This window comes from Meles meles, chromosome 11 (genome assembly GCF_922984935.1).
Source record: "Meles meles chromosome 11, mMelMel3.1 paternal haplotype, whole genome shotgun sequence".
Taxonomy (NCBI): domain Eukaryota; kingdom Metazoa; phylum Chordata; class Mammalia; order Carnivora; family Mustelidae; genus Meles; species Meles meles.
The window spans coordinates 95,698,815-95,717,621 of NC_060076.1; the positions used below are offsets into that span (position 1 = coordinate 95,698,815).

The 18,807-nt window shown below is 47.6% G+C and overlaps 1 protein-coding gene across 15 annotated transcripts in view; it reads right to left on the reverse strand.

Annotated features, from left to right (window-relative positions):
* The window catches only part of LOC123952813 (F-box/WD repeat-containing protein 12-like), a 60,038-nt gene that overhangs the window by 27,752 nt on the left and 13,479 nt on the right, over positions 1 to 18,807 (reverse strand). For 10 of the 15 annotated variants that reach the window (XR_006820734.1, XR_006820727.1, XR_006820729.1 and 7 more), the window contains exons 6-10: positions 8,158 to 8,316; positions 7,481 to 7,691; positions 6,310 to 6,488; positions 6,101 to 6,228; positions 1,891 to 3,426 (exon numbers count right to left, since the gene is read on the reverse strand). Coding sequence is in view for 1 of the 15 variants with exons in the window: in XM_046022353.1 (XP_045878309.1) it covers positions 3,300 to 3,426; positions 6,101 to 6,228; positions 6,310 to 6,488; positions 7,481 to 7,691; positions 8,158 to 8,316 (804 nt within the window). In the remaining 14 variants the exon portion in view is untranslated. Of the gene's footprint in view, positions 1 to 220; positions 3,427 to 3,690; positions 3,813 to 6,100; positions 6,229 to 6,309; positions 6,489 to 7,480; positions 7,692 to 8,157; positions 8,317 to 18,807 lie in introns of those variants that run through there. The other 5 variants (XR_006820737.1, XR_006820736.1, XR_006820738.1 and 2 more) reach the window with 5 other exon arrangements.

Consider the following 18,807-nt stretch of genomic DNA (forward strand, 5'->3'; position numbering starts at 1 on the left):
TGCTCTAAAAAGCCTTTTCTAATTTTCCTATAATTACAAAATATAACTTTTTATTTATAAATTATAACTCCTCCCCTATAATTAAAAAATATGCTGTTTAGGGGCTCCTGGGTGGCTCAGTTCATTGAGTGACTGCCTTCGGCTCAGGTCATGATCCCAGAGTCCTGGAATCGAGTCCCACGTCGGGCTCCCTGCTCAGCGGGGTGCCTGCTCTCCCTCTCCTCCCTGCTACAGCCCTCTCTCTCTCTCTCCAATAAATAGATAAAATCTTCAAAAAAAAAAAAGATTAAAAAAATGCTGTTTAGATCCTTTACACACAAAAATGGTTTGTGCATGGCACGAGGAGAAATCTGATTTTACTCCATTTGCATAGCCAGTCCTTCCAAGATCACTTACTGAAGCATCATTTCTGACCTGAAACTTGACTTACATTGTATACCCAAGCTCCAAACATACCTGGGCCTCCATCCTCTATTGTCTCTTCACACGCTGATGCCACTTGTCTCAGTGACAGGGTCTAATTCTGTCTTCCTAAGTCACAGAACAGGTCTATCCCTTCCTTTGCCCTTTTTTCCCCTGCAAGACTGTCTTGGCTACTCTTGTCCTCTTACAGCTCCACATACATCTGGTAATCTTGTTACACTCCATTTTAAAAACAGTAGCAATTATATTGGTATTGCTTCCAATATATGGTCACTAAAGTAGTAATTCTATTCACGAACACAAGTTATCTCTATTCTTTATTCCTTTAGAAAAGCTGTTTTTTTTTCTTCATAAAGTTTTCTCTTTTTAAATCCCATGATATTACAGTTTTTGGTGTTATTGTGAATGGGATAATTTTCCTATATTTTCTAATTTTTGTTATGCTGATTTCAGTATACAAATAACCTATTCACCAATCAGGATTTGTTAATTCTAATGATTTTCTTAGGTTTCTAAAGGAGATAGTACTATTTAGAAATTACAGCACACATACCCATGTCTAATTTTTTTTTTTTAGAATTTAAAAAAGTATTACATTTATTAGTACATCAAGGGCAATACTTAATGGTGATCAGTATCATGTTTACACTTTTCTAACATCAGTAGAAATTTTTCTGATTACCTATCATTAGTCATGTTTGCAGTCTTTCACACTCCCTTTATCCAGTTAAGAAAATTATTTTCCAAGATATTTCATAATTCCTGCTTAGATTTTCTTTTTAACTCATCAGTTATTTAAAAGTGAGTTTTAATGGTGTGTATGTGTGTGTGTTTGGTTTAACTATTCAAAAGGCAATTTTTGTAGTTAGCAATTACTATTTTGGAATTTGTTAAGACTTAGCTTGTGGCCAGGTACTAGGGAAAGTTCTTCATGTTTTCTGTTTCTGCTTAATACAGAGTATCTTGGCTGCACCTGGAGTAACAGAGGCTCAGAGGAAGGCTGTCTGCCTCCTGGCAGGAATCAGAGGTGCCACTGAGGCCCTCGTGCTCCCCCAGCAGCAGCAGTCCTTGCCATGTGAGGGGAAGGAAGCCTCAGAACTTGGATTTACAGGACGTGAGGAGCCTGTGGGCCAGACTTCACACACACCTTCCGCAAAAGCTTCCTATGCTCCCATTAGGACTCCCTCCAGAAGTTTCCTACATCACACCCAAAGCAGGAGCCCACAGAGGTGTCCCTGGGCAGGGCCACCAGAGCCAGACACACCACCATCCTAATGCTGCAGCCAGCACGTGCCAGGCTCTGGCCAGTGGCCTTCCGTAAGAACTGACCCCGCTGCTTTCCCAGTCACATGTCCACACCTCTCAGGTGGCCCATACACTCACCAGTCCCTTAGCTGACCTCCCCTCTTTTGCCAACACTCCAGCCTCTTACCATGTGCCTTCACCAAAAACCGTATCTCAACCTACCTGAACTTTCTTCATCTTCTGAATGAAACAGCTCTTTCCTTTCTTGCCGTGCAATGTGTTTATTTTAGCTCATTTCTTGTCTCCTCTCCCTTTCCTCCACGGCTTCATGCAGGATGCGCCAGGACCGACTACCAGACGGACTGCAATAGGGTTAGCGGCGTTCTGACTTCGAGATGACAAAGACCCTGGGTTTCCAAATATCCGTTCCGTAAGATACTCACCCCAGGGGGAGGCCGCGCAAAAGGTATATCCATATACCTTACAGCACTGCCTTTGCGACTTTTCTGTAAACCTGAAATGATCCCAAAATAAGCCTTATCTTAGATTTTAAAGGTGGGGGGAGGCCACCGATTTTTTTTTCCTTTTGAGGAAATGACTGTATCTGGGCTTGTCTGTATGGGGCTCAGGAGCTGAGGGGTTGTGGTACCGCACAGCTGGAGCAACAGGTTGTAACCGAGAGGTTTTAACCCTCATTGGCTCTCAAGAAGTTTTCCTATTTTTGAAGACTTTTTCAGAGTGCAAGTCAACTGGGAGCCACTCCATCGAAGCTGAAGAGGTCCCTCTCTCCCATCCTGCCCAGGCGGCGCGGGCATGTGGTGAAGCCAGAAACACACGCATCCTGGTGTTCTGAGTGTCGAGCAGCGGGGACGTTTTCAGACAGCGTCAGGGTCACGCACGCAGCGGCAGCAGTACTCGGGAAAACGACGGCAGGCGAGGCCTTGCTTGCTGCCTGCTGCCCTGCTTCCCGTGCGTCCGCGTCGGTTTCTCCAGCCTTCCCACTGACCTAGTGCACAGCTCTCTTTCCTGCCAGTAAACTCCTTTCTTGGTGTTGGCCAGCTTTCTCTCCTGTCACTTGCCGTTGGGAACTCAACTGATAGCCCCCAAAGCAGCCGGGACTCCCCTGCGGACCACCTCTGGGGCCGCCACTTGCACAGAATACAAAATGGTGCCCTACGGTTCTGCGGCGCGGCGCCACACAACCGTTTACTAGTGTGTGTCTAAAGCACGTGACAGAATAGGGGGAAAAAACAGTTCCTTACTTTATTACATATGTGAACAACAAAACAATGAGGATACAAGCCCAGCACCTTGAACATGGGCCTCCTTGCATCCACTCCTCTCTCCCACTTACTGGTCTGAATAAGCTTGGGCAGGTGGCATGGCAGCCAGACAGCAGGCCAGTAACGGGTGACTCTGTTATTGGTCAGGCTCCCAGTTGGAAAAATAGACACATCATATATCCTTCATAGGCCTGTTGTATTAAAAAAAACAAAAAACAAAAAACAAAAGACCACATAGCACAGTGCCTGGCCCATAAGAGGCCTATGAGAACTGCTCCTTCCTTTTCCAATGCTGATAAAATAATCAGTTTGTATGCAGACAAGCTTTTCACCAAAGTGAGATGATCATCAGTTGACACAATCATCTGAGCCATGCTGGATGTTGAAGCAGTATGACCTCAGAATGCTCGTCCCGGTGTTTCTGGCTTCCACACCTACAATGCTCACACTGTCGCTTTCCACGTGGGTGAATCCACTGCGGAAGGAAGGGATGGGCTGTGTGTTAACTTGAGGAAGACGCATATTTAGGGAGGTAAGCCTTTACACAAAGATGGAACACAAGCTCCGGACCTTCTCCATCCTCGCACACCCCATCCGTGTTGAGACCTGCGCTCATTCCTGACAATTAGCAAACACGCTCACATTCTGGAGTGGGAGTATCAGCTTTGTACCCTCCTGAGGGTAGCTGCCCGAATTACGATTGCAGGAAGTCTAGAAACGTCCAATAGAAAACATATACCTCATCCAATCTCGAGAGGGTAGTCATTTCCCCAGAACCGAGAATCAGGCCATCCATTCCCAGCCAGTTTCAGTGAAAGACATCAACACAGGAGCCATCATTTTCCACGATGCTGTCTCTGCCTAAAAAGGCAGAAAATGCTGCTCTGAGGCATGACAGCAAGCGAGCAGTGTGGAGACAACCACAGCAGCCAAACCACACAAAGGACTTGAGTTTTCTGTAAAAGCTGGTTTTGGCTACAGATCGCTTCTAAAATATTGCCACTTTTTGGTTTTCGTGAACTACCTTTTAGTATATGTGCTGCCGAAGCGAGCACCGTGAACTACCTTTTAGCTTAGAATAAATTCCACACTAAAAACGACAAAAATAAAGCTGCTAAGAACATTCATGTACAAGCCCTTGTTTGGATATAACATATCCCCTGCATAGACACCTGGGGGTATGTGGCTGGGTTGCTGGTCAGTGTCCTCTAACACACCCATTTCCCTGTTTTCTTGAGAGAATGATCTATGTATTATGTATTCACAGATGATAACATTTTAGGAAACTGAAAAGCCCTCAGAAAGTACTGTTTATGTCTTGCAGCATTCAAAAAGCTGCTGGGTCCCCCAAAAAGCTTATGGGGAACAGCATGAAGCAGGATTGCTGGGCTCACTGTTGCCAGATGAGGCTCCCAAAAGAAATTGCCACGCAACTAAGGATTTCTGTAGGAATCTGTTCTGAATCAGGAAAGGGGCATAATTAAAAATCATGATCCATTCCAGGGTCCTAAGTAAAACACACTTCTGAAAAGGTATTTCTAGGTGTGCTACTTATCACAGTTCAGTGAAGGACATTTTCCATTCTATGTCCATGTAATTCAGTGTGTAAAAACGCACGTGTGAAAGATTCTCCCAGTGCTACGTGCTCAGCACAGGGGTCCTGTTGTGTAATGCACACGGTGCAGTTAAAAGGCATGTAAAAAGGAAGTTTTCTAAAAGTGCCACTTGCCTGCTAAGTTGAGAACGGTGTTATTTCAGTGAGAGGATGCTCTAACCACTCAGTAATGATGTAGAGAATTCTTTACGGACACACACAGAAAAGAGTGGGTCCAGGTATATTTTGAGGCCAGAATGGGAGCACGAGCCCCTCAAGGGCAACCTCCCCTCCTGGTCGCTCTCCAGTGACGACGAGTACAAGCGTCAACACTGTGTCCCTCAGCAGGGAGAGGCTTCCCGCCGCCGGAGGAGGAGCCATCACGACGGTCCAAGTGGCTGTGGCATCTAAGTGGGACTTTTCCCACGGAAGGGGCTTGTCACAGATGCCAAACTCTGGTCACATGCAGACTCAGCATGGTGAGGCCATGATGCCCCCACCCTTCAGGGCAAGCGCATGAAGGGGCAAGTGTACAAGGTCATTAACTAGCAAAAATACAGCAATGGAGATGTGAACGTGGCCTCCAACTTCAAAGGAACTGAAGGAGGAATCCTGAGTAAAGCAGGTGACGGAAGCTTCTCAGAATGAGAGCAGCGGGCCGTCCTCTATGCTTTGCTTAGCAAGTCAGTAGAGCGTTACAGCTTACTGATTATCGGAAGACTTATGTTCAATCTCTACTTCTTATCAGAAAGTTGAGCTGGTTTACTAAAAGGAATGAAGTTTTTCTATATGAATTAGGAGTTTTAATATCTTCAAATAACAACTGATTGAAAACTCAGAAATGAGGTAGGTTTGTTACAGAAATCTGTAGTTTTTTCAGTATTTGGTTTGGGGCTTGGTGTTTTTCATTTTTCATTTGCGACAGTACAAGGTCTGCCACGGGAAGCTGAAATCACCCCAGCCTCACACCAAGTAAATGAGGCGGTCAGCCGTCTCACTGCGAGCAGCCCAGGGCATACCTGTCCGCCCCGTCCGTTCGTAGAACTCCATCTGGCAAGAAGAAACGAATGATTCCGAAATACGAAGGACGGAACTCAAAGCAAAACCACACCGTTTGGGACTTTCCCATCGCACCCCCACTGACTCCACCACCACCTGCGTTTGGTACGTGGTTTTGGAATCGTGTGGCTCAGGGCAGGAGGTGAGAGTGGGGCTGCAGGTCCATGCCAGGCCCGCCTGGGTGTCACTGTGCGTCCCTGCCGGACTGTGGGCAAAACAGCCACATCTCAGAGCCTCTGTCTGATCTGGGAGAGTGGGTGGCAGCGACTGCAGGTGCCGGTGGTGTACACTGGAGGAGATGAGGTAGATGATGCCTGGCATCTTTGCTTTTCAGCAGGGGAGGAAATGGCATCTGAGCAGCGACTTATCTCAGGCCCCCGATGACGAAAACAGGCCAGGCTGAGACCCAAAGCCCAGTCACACCCTTTCCAGCTGCTGCTGGCAGGCCGGGTGAGGCCGCTTCACAGGTCAAGGGAAGGGAACTGGGAGCAGTTACCTGGCCCATCTGTGGGAGCCCCCGAGCAGGTGATAGCAGCTCTTCAGGACAGGGAGCAGATTTTCCTTACTCCACACGTAGACTCGCAGGGAGAGGTCGAAGGAAGCAGTGAGGACTCGACTCTCGTCCTTGAAATGAGAAGCCAAGTGAGGCAGAGCCGTGGGCCCTGGAGCTGGGGCCACAGTGCAGGCGGGCGGACCCACACTCACCACCCACAGGGCCGTGATGGGCTTCTGGTGGTCCTGGAAGGCTGCCAGCTGCAGGCCCTGCATGGTGAAGAGCACCAGCTCCAAGCCCGACACCAGCAGGATCACCTGAGAGCCGCGGGCCTTCATGAGGTGAGGAGGCGTCATGGTGTCTGGCAGGAGAAAACTTGCAATCTGTTGCACTTTTGGAAATGAAAACACACAGTGTCATCTCTCAGCAGCAGCTGGGGGTGTGGAGTACATGTGCCTCACCTAAGATGCTGTGGGATGCTGACGAGAGCAAGACCTCTGTGGTCACACATGCAATTACTCCATGAAGCCACCCAGCCATCCGCTCTCCAGTATGCAGGACGGTGCCCTACTTAAGGGGACTGTCAAGATTCGAGGCAAAATGCATGTGGAAGTGATGGTATCTGGCCCAAGTACCTCCCAGGGTTTGCCCCCTGCCCTTCCCCAGCTACACAGGGTGATGTGAGAAGAGCCCCACGAGAACTAGGACATTTATAACATCTGCCAAAAACTATTACTGATGATACTGTCTTTTATACTGAATAGCATTTTTTTAAATGAACTGAATCATTTCCTTATGGTTTACCAGCAGGAAAAAAAAATTACCTCTTTTGAAGAATTCATGCTCATATCAAACAAGGGATCAGAGTACACATCCTGTTTCCCTTTTTTCCTCAGCTGCTAGGAAGCTCAGAGTAAAGTTTACAGTCCAAAGATGACATGAAAACAAATTAATGTAATACAAAAGGAAAAAACACTAGGGGCCACAGGGCAGGCCAGCGGCCATGAAGTGCAGTTTGGGAGGCAGGGAAGGCAGCAAAAGAGATGACTGCAGGTCTTATTTTCCTGCTGGCTGCGAGCTCCTTGGGGAAACTACAGTTGTGGCTTTTACTCATCTCTGTGCACATTCAGCACCAAAAGACTGTGTTTGCCACAGTTGTGACAAGACAGTGAGGAGAGGCAAGACTGTAAGTGGCCAGTGGTTAGTGTCGGGATCCCAGGGCCACACAGAGGGCCCGGCAGTTGGCAAGCACTCAACCACTCGGCCAGCACATGCACAAACAACAAGACATTTGTTGGACCCCTGTATTCACTGAGAGGGAAGAAAAGTGCCCCAAAGGAAGCCACATTGCGAAGGGCATGGTCCTGGCTCAGGGACCCTTACCCACAACGTCCACTCCCTCTTGGGACTGTTTGGCCTCCAGCTCATAGGTGGTGATGGCCAGCTGCCCGCTGTCATGGTTTCTGTGCAGCACCATCAGCCTGGCCGTCTCGTCAGGGGCCCAGCAGGCTCTGGAAGTCTGCCAGATGGGCAGAGTGGTAGAGACGGGAGGCTCCTCTTCCCCCAGAGCGAGCAGGGAGCGAGTGCAGAACACCTGAGGAAACACCACCACGTGGTCCATGCCGCAGAGAAGCACCCAGGAGGGCCGCAGACCCACAACCGGTGACGTCACCCACGTCCCTTGTGTGCCTTGCTCTCCAGACTGCTCAGCCAGGCCCCGCTGCAAACAGCCTGCACAGCAGTACTGGGTCGGTCACTGTGGCAGGACAACTGAGTAACGGCTCTGCGGTGTTTTTAAGGGCTCTTGGAGCTCTGAGCAGTGTAGTCACTGGTGTGCTTTTGTGGTCAATGTCTTGCTCTGGATTCCTGTCCTACCCACTCGAAGTCTGCTCCTGACGACTCCTCTGTCCCGGACCATCCTGTCTGCAGGCGCTGCTGGCAGCCTTTCACATTACTGGAAGTCGCCTTCCCAGACACATCCACAAACCTGGGCACAGAACCCACCACCTTATGTGCACAAAGCCAGGACCCTGGAGCAGAGGGCGCAGCTCACCACTGACCTTTGGGCCCAGGTCTGAGTCCTGGGTCGAAGCGAACACCCACTGGCAGTCAGGAGAGCAGAGGAGGCTGGTGGGGCTGCCTGGAAACACCCCAGTCCTGGAGAGCAGCCGCAGGTGGGGCACCGTCAGCGCATACAGGATGCCCTCGGCAGAGGCCACCTGCACAGCAAAGGCTGTGGTCAGCACCCAGCCTCCCCCAAGGGCAGGGGTCCACCGCCTGACAATGCTGGGGCGATGGCGCTTTCGTGTGCCAGAAACAAACGCGCTCCGATAGTAGGGAAGCCTTCGGAGCAAACCCTCTACTCCCTCCTCCCAGCAGCCAGGGCCCGACCTCAGGGGCTCCTTCCATCAGCTACGCTGAAGTAGCCACAAACTGCCTTTTGTCTACAGCTTCTAACGCTCCTTGGAAATATTTCCAAGGAGCCATTTCCCACCACTTTTTACTTCCTCTCACTCTTAGGGAAGTTCAAGTTGTTCACAAGTCCCACTGCTGCAGCACTAAGTGCTCCCACACGGAAGCTCTGGACCACGATTCCAGTACTTCCTCCCAGAGACCCCCGGAGCTGGCCTGGTCAGGTCAAAGAGGGTCACGCTGAGGACTTAACAGGGAAAAAAACAAGCTTTTCAAAAAAGCGCCAATCTTATTTGCCACGTATATAAAATACCAATATATTCCAACCATGTATAAAAATACCCATATCTGACTACTTGTAATGCCAGTCTTTGAAAACGAAAATCCTCATCCTGTCACTTTCTTGATTACGGGTTAGTCACTGCATATTACTGGCCATTTGTGCTGTTTCCTGTGAACTGACTACTCATACCTTTTTTTTTTTTTTCAACTAGATTCTATGCTTCATATCATCTGATATCAGTGCTTTTGTTAAAGAAGATTCAGGGCGCCTGGGTGGCTCACTGGGTTAAAGCCTCTGCCTTTGGCTCGGGTCATGATCTCAGGGTCCTGGGATCCAGCCCCACGTGGGGGGCGGGTCTCTGCTCAGCAGGGAGCCTGCTTCCTCCCTCTCTCTCTGCCTGCCTCTCTGCCTGCTTGTGATCTCTGTCTGTCAAATAGATGAGTAAAATCTTGAAAAAGAAGAAGATTCAGTGTTTTCTCATAATTTTCATGTATTTTTGTTTAAAGAATTTTTTTTAAGGTTTTTCATTTATTCATTTAACAGAGAAGGAGATAACAAAGCAAGGAGAGCAGCAGGCAGAGTGGAAGGGAGAAGCAAGCTCTCTGCTGAGCCAGGAGCCAGATGTGGGACTCGATCCCAGGACCCCAGGACCCCAGGACCACGACCCAAGCCGAAAGTAGCCGCCCAACAAACATCCACCCAGGCATCCCAATTTTCATGTATCTTAATGTTAAAATATTCTGTTTCAGATGTTTTGGATTTTTAGGCAAATCAAACCTATGTAATTTTCCTTGATTCAAAAACCGTTTATATATTCCTGAGAGAATTTTATACTATGTCTTTTGCATTAGTTTTTAATTACTTTAAATATATTTCTACAACAGAGTGATATGGGATTAACCTGTTTCCTTCCTATCCATATGTTCCATTTCTCAAATAGCTCGTCCTTCACCTACTATTTTAAAAGGACATGTTTATGGTTTGTTCCCGGGTTTCAGCACCAAAAGAAAAAAAATTTAAAAGAATAAAAGGACATCTTTACACAGGCACACAGGGAATGCTCTCTGGACTTTCTATTCTGGTCAATTTCCATAAAGACACCTGTTCTTACTAGCCAGGAAAACACAAAAATTACAAAATGCTCAGAAAATGGCAGGCAACATTCAAACAGTCTTTACAAAAAAGGGAAAGAAAGAAAGAGAGAAAGAAAACATTTTAGCTGATAAACTATTCCCCAAAGAATAACCAACAATCAAAGACTGGTAGCTACACCCCAGCATGAATCAAACATCATAAAATAAGCACGTGCAGATAAAAAGGAATACCCCAAATTAGAAATTCGACACTCAAACCGAAATGGACAAAAAGCCAAGATGTGAAATAAGAGCTAAATTAATTCAGGAAGAATACTGAAGAAAAAGTTATCTTAAGAAAGATGAGCAGTATGCTTAAGAGAGCATATTCTACTGGGCCAATAAGGACACCAAAAAGAAGGAAAACAGGCAGGAGAACAAAGATGGAGTAAAGAGCTCATACAAATCCGAGAGCAGGGGTCCAAGAGGACGGACAAAGATGATCTAGTAAACGTACAACTGAAGCTCCTGCAGAGAAAAAGCAATTAACAGACTAATACTTACAACTCACACACAATGAAACTTCCTGAAAGCAAAAGAAAACCTGAATCCATCTATCAAAAGGATAAATCTGTTCCTGGAAAAAAGTCAATCCAGGATGGTCACCAGAGACCCCTCAGAGTAAAACTACTAGACTTCATGTATTTCAAAAATCCTGCAAGCCTTTGATTAACAAGTCCAAGTGTGTAACAAGGAAAGTAAGTCGAAGTGGGAGTAGACTTCTCGACAGAAACACAGTGAAACAGTATTTTCACAAAATTCAAAACAAATATGAGCCAGGGATTTCAGGCCCAACCAGGCCATTCTCAAGCCCCCAAGCTACAGAAAGCAGCATCGGACCTGCAAGGATGCATCCGAGTGACTTCCTAGGGGATCTACTATAGGATGGGCCCCACCAGACCACAAGATACCGGGAAAAACGTCCCAGAACTGGTGTAACGCTGTTACACCAGTACAGTACACTGTGTACAGTAATTATTTACTGTAATTATTTAATTATTTAAATTAATTATTTAATTATTTACAGTAATAATTACTGTACAGTAATTATTTGATAATTAATCAAATAAGTACAGTACACAGTACACTGTGGGTCAAATAATTTAAAAAAAAGACAAGAACAGTGTGTAAATGTTGCATGTTCTCAGAAAGGAGGAAAGTGGATCTTCAAACATGGGAAGAGAAGGCAAAAGGATCAAAGTAGAGTAAGTTCACTGATCACCATGGGAGGAAAGGGATATCATATAAAGCAAAGAAATAAAATAGTCCATAGGCCTGAAAAGGAAAAATGGAGACAGAAAGTATTAAGACAAAGGTAACCACCCCAACAAAAATACAACCCTTCCTAAATAACAAAAGATAGTACCTTTACCCAAAAACACACACATAAAAAAGGGAAAACATACTTGGGAGAAAGGAGCCCAGGAATGTGCCTTGTCACACCATAAACGTGAGGTAAAACAAAACTTGAGATCAGGCACATACCTTGTTCAATATACATGGCTTAGGGGCGCCTGGGTGGCTCAGTGGGTTAAAGCCTCTGCCTTCGGCTCGGGTCATGATCCCAGAGTCCTGGGATCGAGCCCCGCATCGGGCTCTCTGCTTGGTGGGGAGCCTGCTTCCTCCTCTCTCTCTGCCTGCCTCTCTGCCTACTTGTGATCTCTCTCTCTCTCTGTCGAATAAATAAAATCTTAAAAAAATATATATATACATGGCTTAACTCACTTTATCAGTAAAAAAAAAAAAAAATCACATTGATGAACAAAAGGAAACTGTATATTCAAGAAGCTCAGTGGATTAGGCCGCTGCCTTCGGCTCAGGTCATGATCTCAGGGTCCTGGGATCGAGCCCCGCGTCGGGCTCTCTGCTCCACAGGGAGCCTGCTTCCTCCTCTCTCTCTGCCTGCCTCTCTGCCTGCTTGTGATCTCTCTCTCCGTCAAATAAATAAATAAAATCTTTAAAAATAAAATCTTTAAAAAAAAAAAACAAACACAAAAGTTAACCATGAGAAAACATTAAAGGAGTGGCACACGCAAACCCGTGGAAAGCAAGATAACGGGGAAGGGAGGACCCAGGCCCAAAGCAGGAATCCAGCAACAGATACTTCTATCCCTGTGAAAATTAATAAAAGGAAACCTTGTCTAGAGTGGAGTTCAGAGGCTGGCAGGGGGAGCACTCACACCCAGCACTGGTTGTCAACCAGACCTAACTGGAAGAGAGGGACCTCCTGGAGGCTGCTACTTAATATCCCAGCAGGAGGAGGAAGGTTTCTTCCCTCCCAGCAAATTCTACCAAACTGGAAAACCAGATAATCCCAAATTGTTCCAGGGCGTTAAAAAAGCAGAAAAATGTTCACATTCCTTGAATGAAGTACAGCATTTATTATTAAACCTGATAAAGAAAGACCAAAAAAACTACAGACCAATCTCCCGTTGACAGAGCCAAATCCTGGTAAAACAGCATTTAGAATTCACCAGCACATTAAAAAGAAATGTATAGATAATTTGTATTTTAAAAATCCAATAAATCACCATAACAAACCAAAGGACAAAAATTCTGTAATTATATCTGCATACTGAAAAGGCCTTTCACAAAATTCTACACCTTAGCATGATTTTCGAAAATACTCAAATGGCCATTGATGGCTCTTGCGTGAACATCATTCCGGACGCCAGCATTCCAGCCCCACAGGGAAGCCGCAAGTCATCCCACCCAGACCGCTACGAGGAGAAGTGGCCACCAATGCAACCACTCAATACTGTGCTGAAGTATTGGCCGAGAAGCCAGAGAAAAAGCAACTAGATGTCTAAGGCTCGAAAAACTAAATATCTCTACCTACAGACGATGAAGTGTTTACCTAAAAAAACTGAGAGAATCGATTATAAAATACAGGCAGGTAGAATCCAGTAAGATGACAGAGTATAAAACACGACCACAGCTTTCACTAAACACACACCACCCAGTTAGAAACAAGGGAACAGAAAATACTTTCCTGTATCAATGGAATAGGAACAAATGATAAAATGCTTTGGGATACGGTTAACAAGAAATGTGCAAAATTTATCTGAGGAAAACTGGAAGTCACTTCTGAAGGACATAAAAAAGCAAACCTGAACCAATGGAAATACATCATTTATTGCTGGACAGACCGACTCGCGTCATAAAGATGTCCATTTTCGCCACGTTTAGTATTTCTCTATGAACTCAATGTCAATGAAAATACCATTTTCTTTCCAGGAGACAAAATCTTATTCCAAAATTCATATGGAAAAATAAACAGGAAAGTAGCTAAGGAAACTTGAAAAAATAAGAGTAAGGGAAGCCAGACTTCCTGGATACCACAACCATAATCCGGTTCTAGAACAACTCCATCATCTCCAAAATTCCTGTGTCCCTTAAGCCCTAAGAACCCCTGGGCTGACAGCGCAGACTGGTTCTGTCGGGACCGGAATCTCCCCGCAACGGACTCCCACGATACACACAGACTCTGCTGTGGCTGCTTTTGCTCGGCACGTTTCCGAGGTTCATCCCCGCCGCTGCGCAGATGCAGCCTTGTTCCTCTTCCGTGCTGAGGAGCGGCCGCTGTTGAGCGCGCCCCGTTTCTATAAACCCACCTGTGACAGGCACTCGGGTTGTATCCCATTTGGCTATTACTAAAGCTCCCACAAGCATTTGTGTCAGTCTTTTTGTGTAAAGATTTTCATATCTCATTAGTCAACAGCTAAAAGAGGAACTGCTAGATAATAGGTAAGCGTTTTTTAATATTAAAGTAACTGCCAAACAATTCTCTGAAGTATCATGTCACATCTTTGTAAACACGTGTTTGATTTCAGCTCTTCAGATCAATCTGGTGCCCTATTGCACCGCATTTTGGTTTTTTTTTTAAAGATTTTATTTATTTATTTGACAGAGAGAGATCACAAGTAGGCAGAGAGGCAGGCAGAGAGGGAGAAGCAGGATCCTCGCTGAGCAGAGAGCCTGATGCAGGGCTCGATCCCAGGACCCTGAGATCATGACCTGAGCGGAAGCCAGAAGCTTAACCCACTGAGCCACCCAGGCGCCCCCGCACCGCTCTTCTAAACTGCGTTTCACGGATGGCCGCTGGTGCGCGGCTTCTCTGTGTGCTAATGGCTGCCCGTTCGTGTTCTGTGAAGCGTTTCAATCTTCCACCTCACTCAAAGGTCGGGCTCACCTACTGAGTGATAATATATATCCTGGACAAAGTCCTGAAGGGAGGTTGCATTATTACAAATATTTTCTTCAGCCCAAGGTTTGCTTTTTCTTTTGCTAAACAATGCTCTCAAAGTGCAAAATTTCTGGGGGTGCCTGGGTGGCTCAATGGGTTAAGCCTCTGCCTTCGGCTTAGGTCATGATCTCAGGGTCCTGGGATCGAGCCCAGCATCGGACTCTCTGCTCGGCAGGGAGGCTGCTTCCCCTCTCTCTCTGCCTGCCTCTCTGTCTACTTGTGATCCATCAAATAAATAAATAAATAAGATCTTTAAAAAAAGTGCAAAATTTCTGAATTTGATGACATCCAACAGATCTATTTCTTACTTGTACAGTTTGTGTTTTTGTGTCCTAAGAAATCTTTATCTACCTACGAAAATTTTCTACCAAAAAAACAAAAAACAACACCTACTAAATTAATAAGTGGGGGCGCCTGGGTGGCTGCCTGCCTCTCTGCCTACTTGTGATCTCTGTCAAATAAATAAATCAAATATTTTTAAAATAAATAAATAAATGAAATTAGTGAATTCAGCAAGGCTGCTAGACAGGAGGTAAAATTACAAAATTCAAAATGTATTCTTCCGCATATTTATACAGAAGTAACTCCCATGTGTGCTATATACAGCAGATATAGCAACTTCCTTATAAATACAGATATTTTATTTATTTTATTCCTATATTTACATATTCCTATATACGCTACAGACTAGCAATGAAAAAGTCAGAAATTAAATTTTAAAACAATGACATTTAAAATAGCGTAATATACAATGAATAATTTTAACAAAATATATGCAAGCCCTGTTCACTTAAAACTACAAAATTCTGTTGAGAGACCAAAGTGAGGGCCCATCCAGCAGTGACCGATATGCCATGTTTGTGGCTTAGGAGACTACACAGATGTCAGTTGTCCCCAATCAGTCTACAGATTCAAGGTCATCAAAACCCCAGCAGGTGGTTTCATTAAAGACACTGACAGGCGCGTGGTGATGGGCACTGGGTGTCACAGGCAGCTAACGAACTGCGGGACACCGCAGCAGAAACCAGCAACGTACTGTATGTTGGCTCACTGACATAATAAAAAATTTTTTTAAAGAAATTGACAAGCTGACTTGAAAATTTTTACAGAAATCATCTATTTTTGAAATACGAAAATGCTGGAGGTCCTGACTTACAAGTCTACAGCCAGCGAGAGCCTGTGTCTGTCCTCACAGCAGAACCGGACCCACACGATGCTGGCCTTCTGAGAAAGGTGCTGATGTAGTTCAGTGAAGAAAGGACGGCCTTTCCTACAAATTCTGGAAACTCACTCGTAAGTAAAAATGAACCTTGATCTTGACCTTGCACACACATGTAATTTAACTTTAAATGATCTACACGTACAGTCTCTACATAATCCGTGCGTCAGAGAAGTCACAGGGAGCCGAGGCGCCAGGTTTTCACCCGGGGCCCAGCGGAGCTGCTGGCAGCTCGGGCCATTGTGGCTGCAGGCGAAACTGAGGCTTCCCTGGTGGTGGGTGCTGGGGCGTTCCCAGTTCCCAGGCCCACACAACACGGCAGTTGGGGGGGGTTCACGTGAGTGCCCCCCAGGACTCTGGCCTCCGACCTGTGTGTCCAGCCTGAGGAAACTCGCTGCCTTCCACGCTTTCAGTGGGTCCACCCAGATCATTCCCTTCAGCTGGGTTAACCAACTTCTCACAACGCCTGTAGATTTGACCATTTCTTGAATTCCACACACTTTGTCCTCTATGTGTTTAGGCCAATTTTAGCCTTGCTCTGTCTTCCTGGAAGGCTAATCTAGTTATTATTACAAAAGCTCCTTCTAATATCCCTGACGAGTTTTATCTTGAAGTCTGTGCTCTAACACCAACAGCTTATCGGCCTGCTTTCGCTTAGCCTCTGCAGTGCCTCATTTTCCCTCCTTTTCATTCCAAACTTTCGTAAGCGGTTCTGAGTTTTTGTTTCCCCTTTTTTTTTTTTTTAAGATTTTATTTGTAAGTAATCTCTACACCCAATGTGGGGCTTGAACCTCCAACCCTACCCGCTGAGCCAGCCTGTGGTTTGCCCACACTACCTGAGCCAGCCAGGGCCCCAAGTATTCTGTCTCAGGGTCTTACACTAATTTTTACTGCTGCACTAACAAATCGGGTGGCTTAAAAAACCAGAAATTTATTCTCTCACAATTTTAGAGGCTAGAACCAAAATCAGGTGCCAGCAGGGCCCTCTCAATCTGAAGGCTCTAGAGCTTTCCTTGACTTGTCTGCCCCCATATGCACACGGCCTTCTCTACGTATGTGTTCTCTCCTCCTCTTACGAGGACACTCCTCATTGGACAGAGGACCCAGCCTAAACCCAGATGATTTTACCCGAGATCCTTAACCGCATACCATTTCCAAGCAAGGTCACGTTCTGAGACTCTGGGTAGACGTGAAGGGGATATTGGATTCCATACCCCACTGGTGCCCAGACAGAGTCAGCCATCTCCAAGCTGAGACCAATCTTGGCAGGGGCTGATCTTGCTCCATCCCCCTACAGGGCAACCCCAAGAAGACGACTGCTTCTGGCCAAAGTCTGCCATCTCGGGTCACCTAACACCCCATTAGCATCTGAGCCCTTGTGCTGAGGTTGGTGCTCAGAAGCCCTGAGCCCCCGACTTCCAGGTAGGCATGAGGCCTCAGGATGGGAAGGAGCGCCTCGAAGCCCCTGCCCCACCCCCGAAGCCTCCCTGCTGAGAGCAAACTGGTATCTCCAGAGTCCAGGCAGGTTCCGGCCATGCTGGGCTTCCCTCTGCAGGAGGAAGGAGCTTCCTGTTGTCCTCAGGCCCTTGCCACATGCAAGGACCCTGGAGAAGGGCACCCTCCGAGTGAACGAGAAAGGGAGTTCCCACCACACACGACAGAGCCCACTGCCGTGCCCCCTCCAACTGGAATATCCCTGAGAAAGGGCGGACCCCACGGTCAGCACAAACAGCCGCAGCTCAGGCAGTCACCTTGGCCCTGGCAGCCCCTGCTAAGGATCCACGGCGGAGGCCCGGGCACGCTCTCCGGCCGTTGCCGGGATTGCCACCACGTGGCCAGAAACAAAGCTGCTCATCCCCAATTTGCCCTCCTGGTGAGCACCTCAGAAGTCTTGCCTCCCGGACACCCCAACACATCAGCAGCAATCATACATGTCTCTGCACATGTCAGACAGCCCCAAAGCCTCTGGAGACCCAGACATACCTACAGTGGCCAGGCACTCACTTTGCTTCTTCAATACACAACGCTGACCTCCCAAACGAGTCACACAGGAGAACCTCCCCTTGGGCACCGGCCTTAGCACGCGCCCCCAGAGCACCATGCAAACGGCTGGCTTATGCAAGTCCGGGTTCAAGGATATAAAACGTGCACATTTCAGCCATCAGCCCGAAGACAGAATTACAGAAAAGTCACCAGAAGGGAAACTTACTGGAGTTTGACTCTGTCTTTGATGTTTGGTGACAGGTGGCTTTTCGTCCTGCCCATCCCACCCTCTGGGCAAGCGGGTAAAAGCCACCCCTGGAGAACTCAAACCGCAGGAGCCCTGCCTGCACCCCACCCCGACCACACAAAGAGCAGGCCGATCGCTCCCCCTTGCGGCCTCCAGCCACTCAGACCTGCCTCCCAGGAGCCTCTGTCCCCGAAAGCCTGGTTCTGTGACAGATGGCCCCTGCAGACCCTCTGGGAGATCATGGAGCTTCCGCACTGTTGATAATCGAGCCCAACTGGGGGTCGGTGTTGATCCCGCCCCTTCTGCTCTTAGGACTTCGAGGCCCGACGGTCCTTCGCTTCTCCTCTGGGGATCAGGGAGGGCCCTGCACACAGCCTTGCCTGGCAGACGTCGCTGCCCACTGGTACACGAAGGCTTCCAGGCAATTCGAGAATCCCGGGCCATTCAGCTCCTCCTAACCTGCTCCTCACGCAAACGCTAATGCCATGTTCCTTCGCCGCCTGCAGCGTAGAAGCCACAGGACGTGGTTCCTGCGGTGGCGCAGCTGGTACGCCTGGGACTGCTCCTGCCGGCGCCGCTCGTCCCCTCCTGCTCTGGGTCGCACGCGCGCTCTTGCCGGGGCTGTGGCCACTTCTCTGGCTGTCTGAGATGCCTTCGCTCCCCGCCACTCCTGGGGGCCTGTCACGGGCTTCCTGCGAGCAGTTCTTTCTTTCAAGATCCTATTCCGCGATGCTCGAGTTTCACCGCCGCCCGCAGGGCTCGGACCCGCAGGGAGACCACGTGCTCTGGCAGCTCCCAGATGGGCTCCCTCGCTCCTCGGGGAACCTCGGAGCCCTGTGACAGCCCCACCGGCAGACGTCATTTCGTTTCTCCTACTTGGGGCACTTGGGGCTTCTTGATTCCATGGACCAACATCCGTAGTCTGTCTGCAAGAACTACCTGCCACGACCCCGTCCGATGGTGTCTGTGACCCATTCACTCCCTCACCTGCTCCTGACACCGTGTACTAGAACTTTCCATGGATCCTTCACGGTCTTGCTACTCAGTGTCATGCGCAGACCCGCAGCACTGCTACTCCCAAGACACTTTTAAAACGCCAGACTCCAGGGGGCGCCTGCGTGGCTCAGTCGGTTTAGGGTCTGAATGGGTTTCAGCTCGGTTAGTGATCTCTGGGTACTGAGATCCAG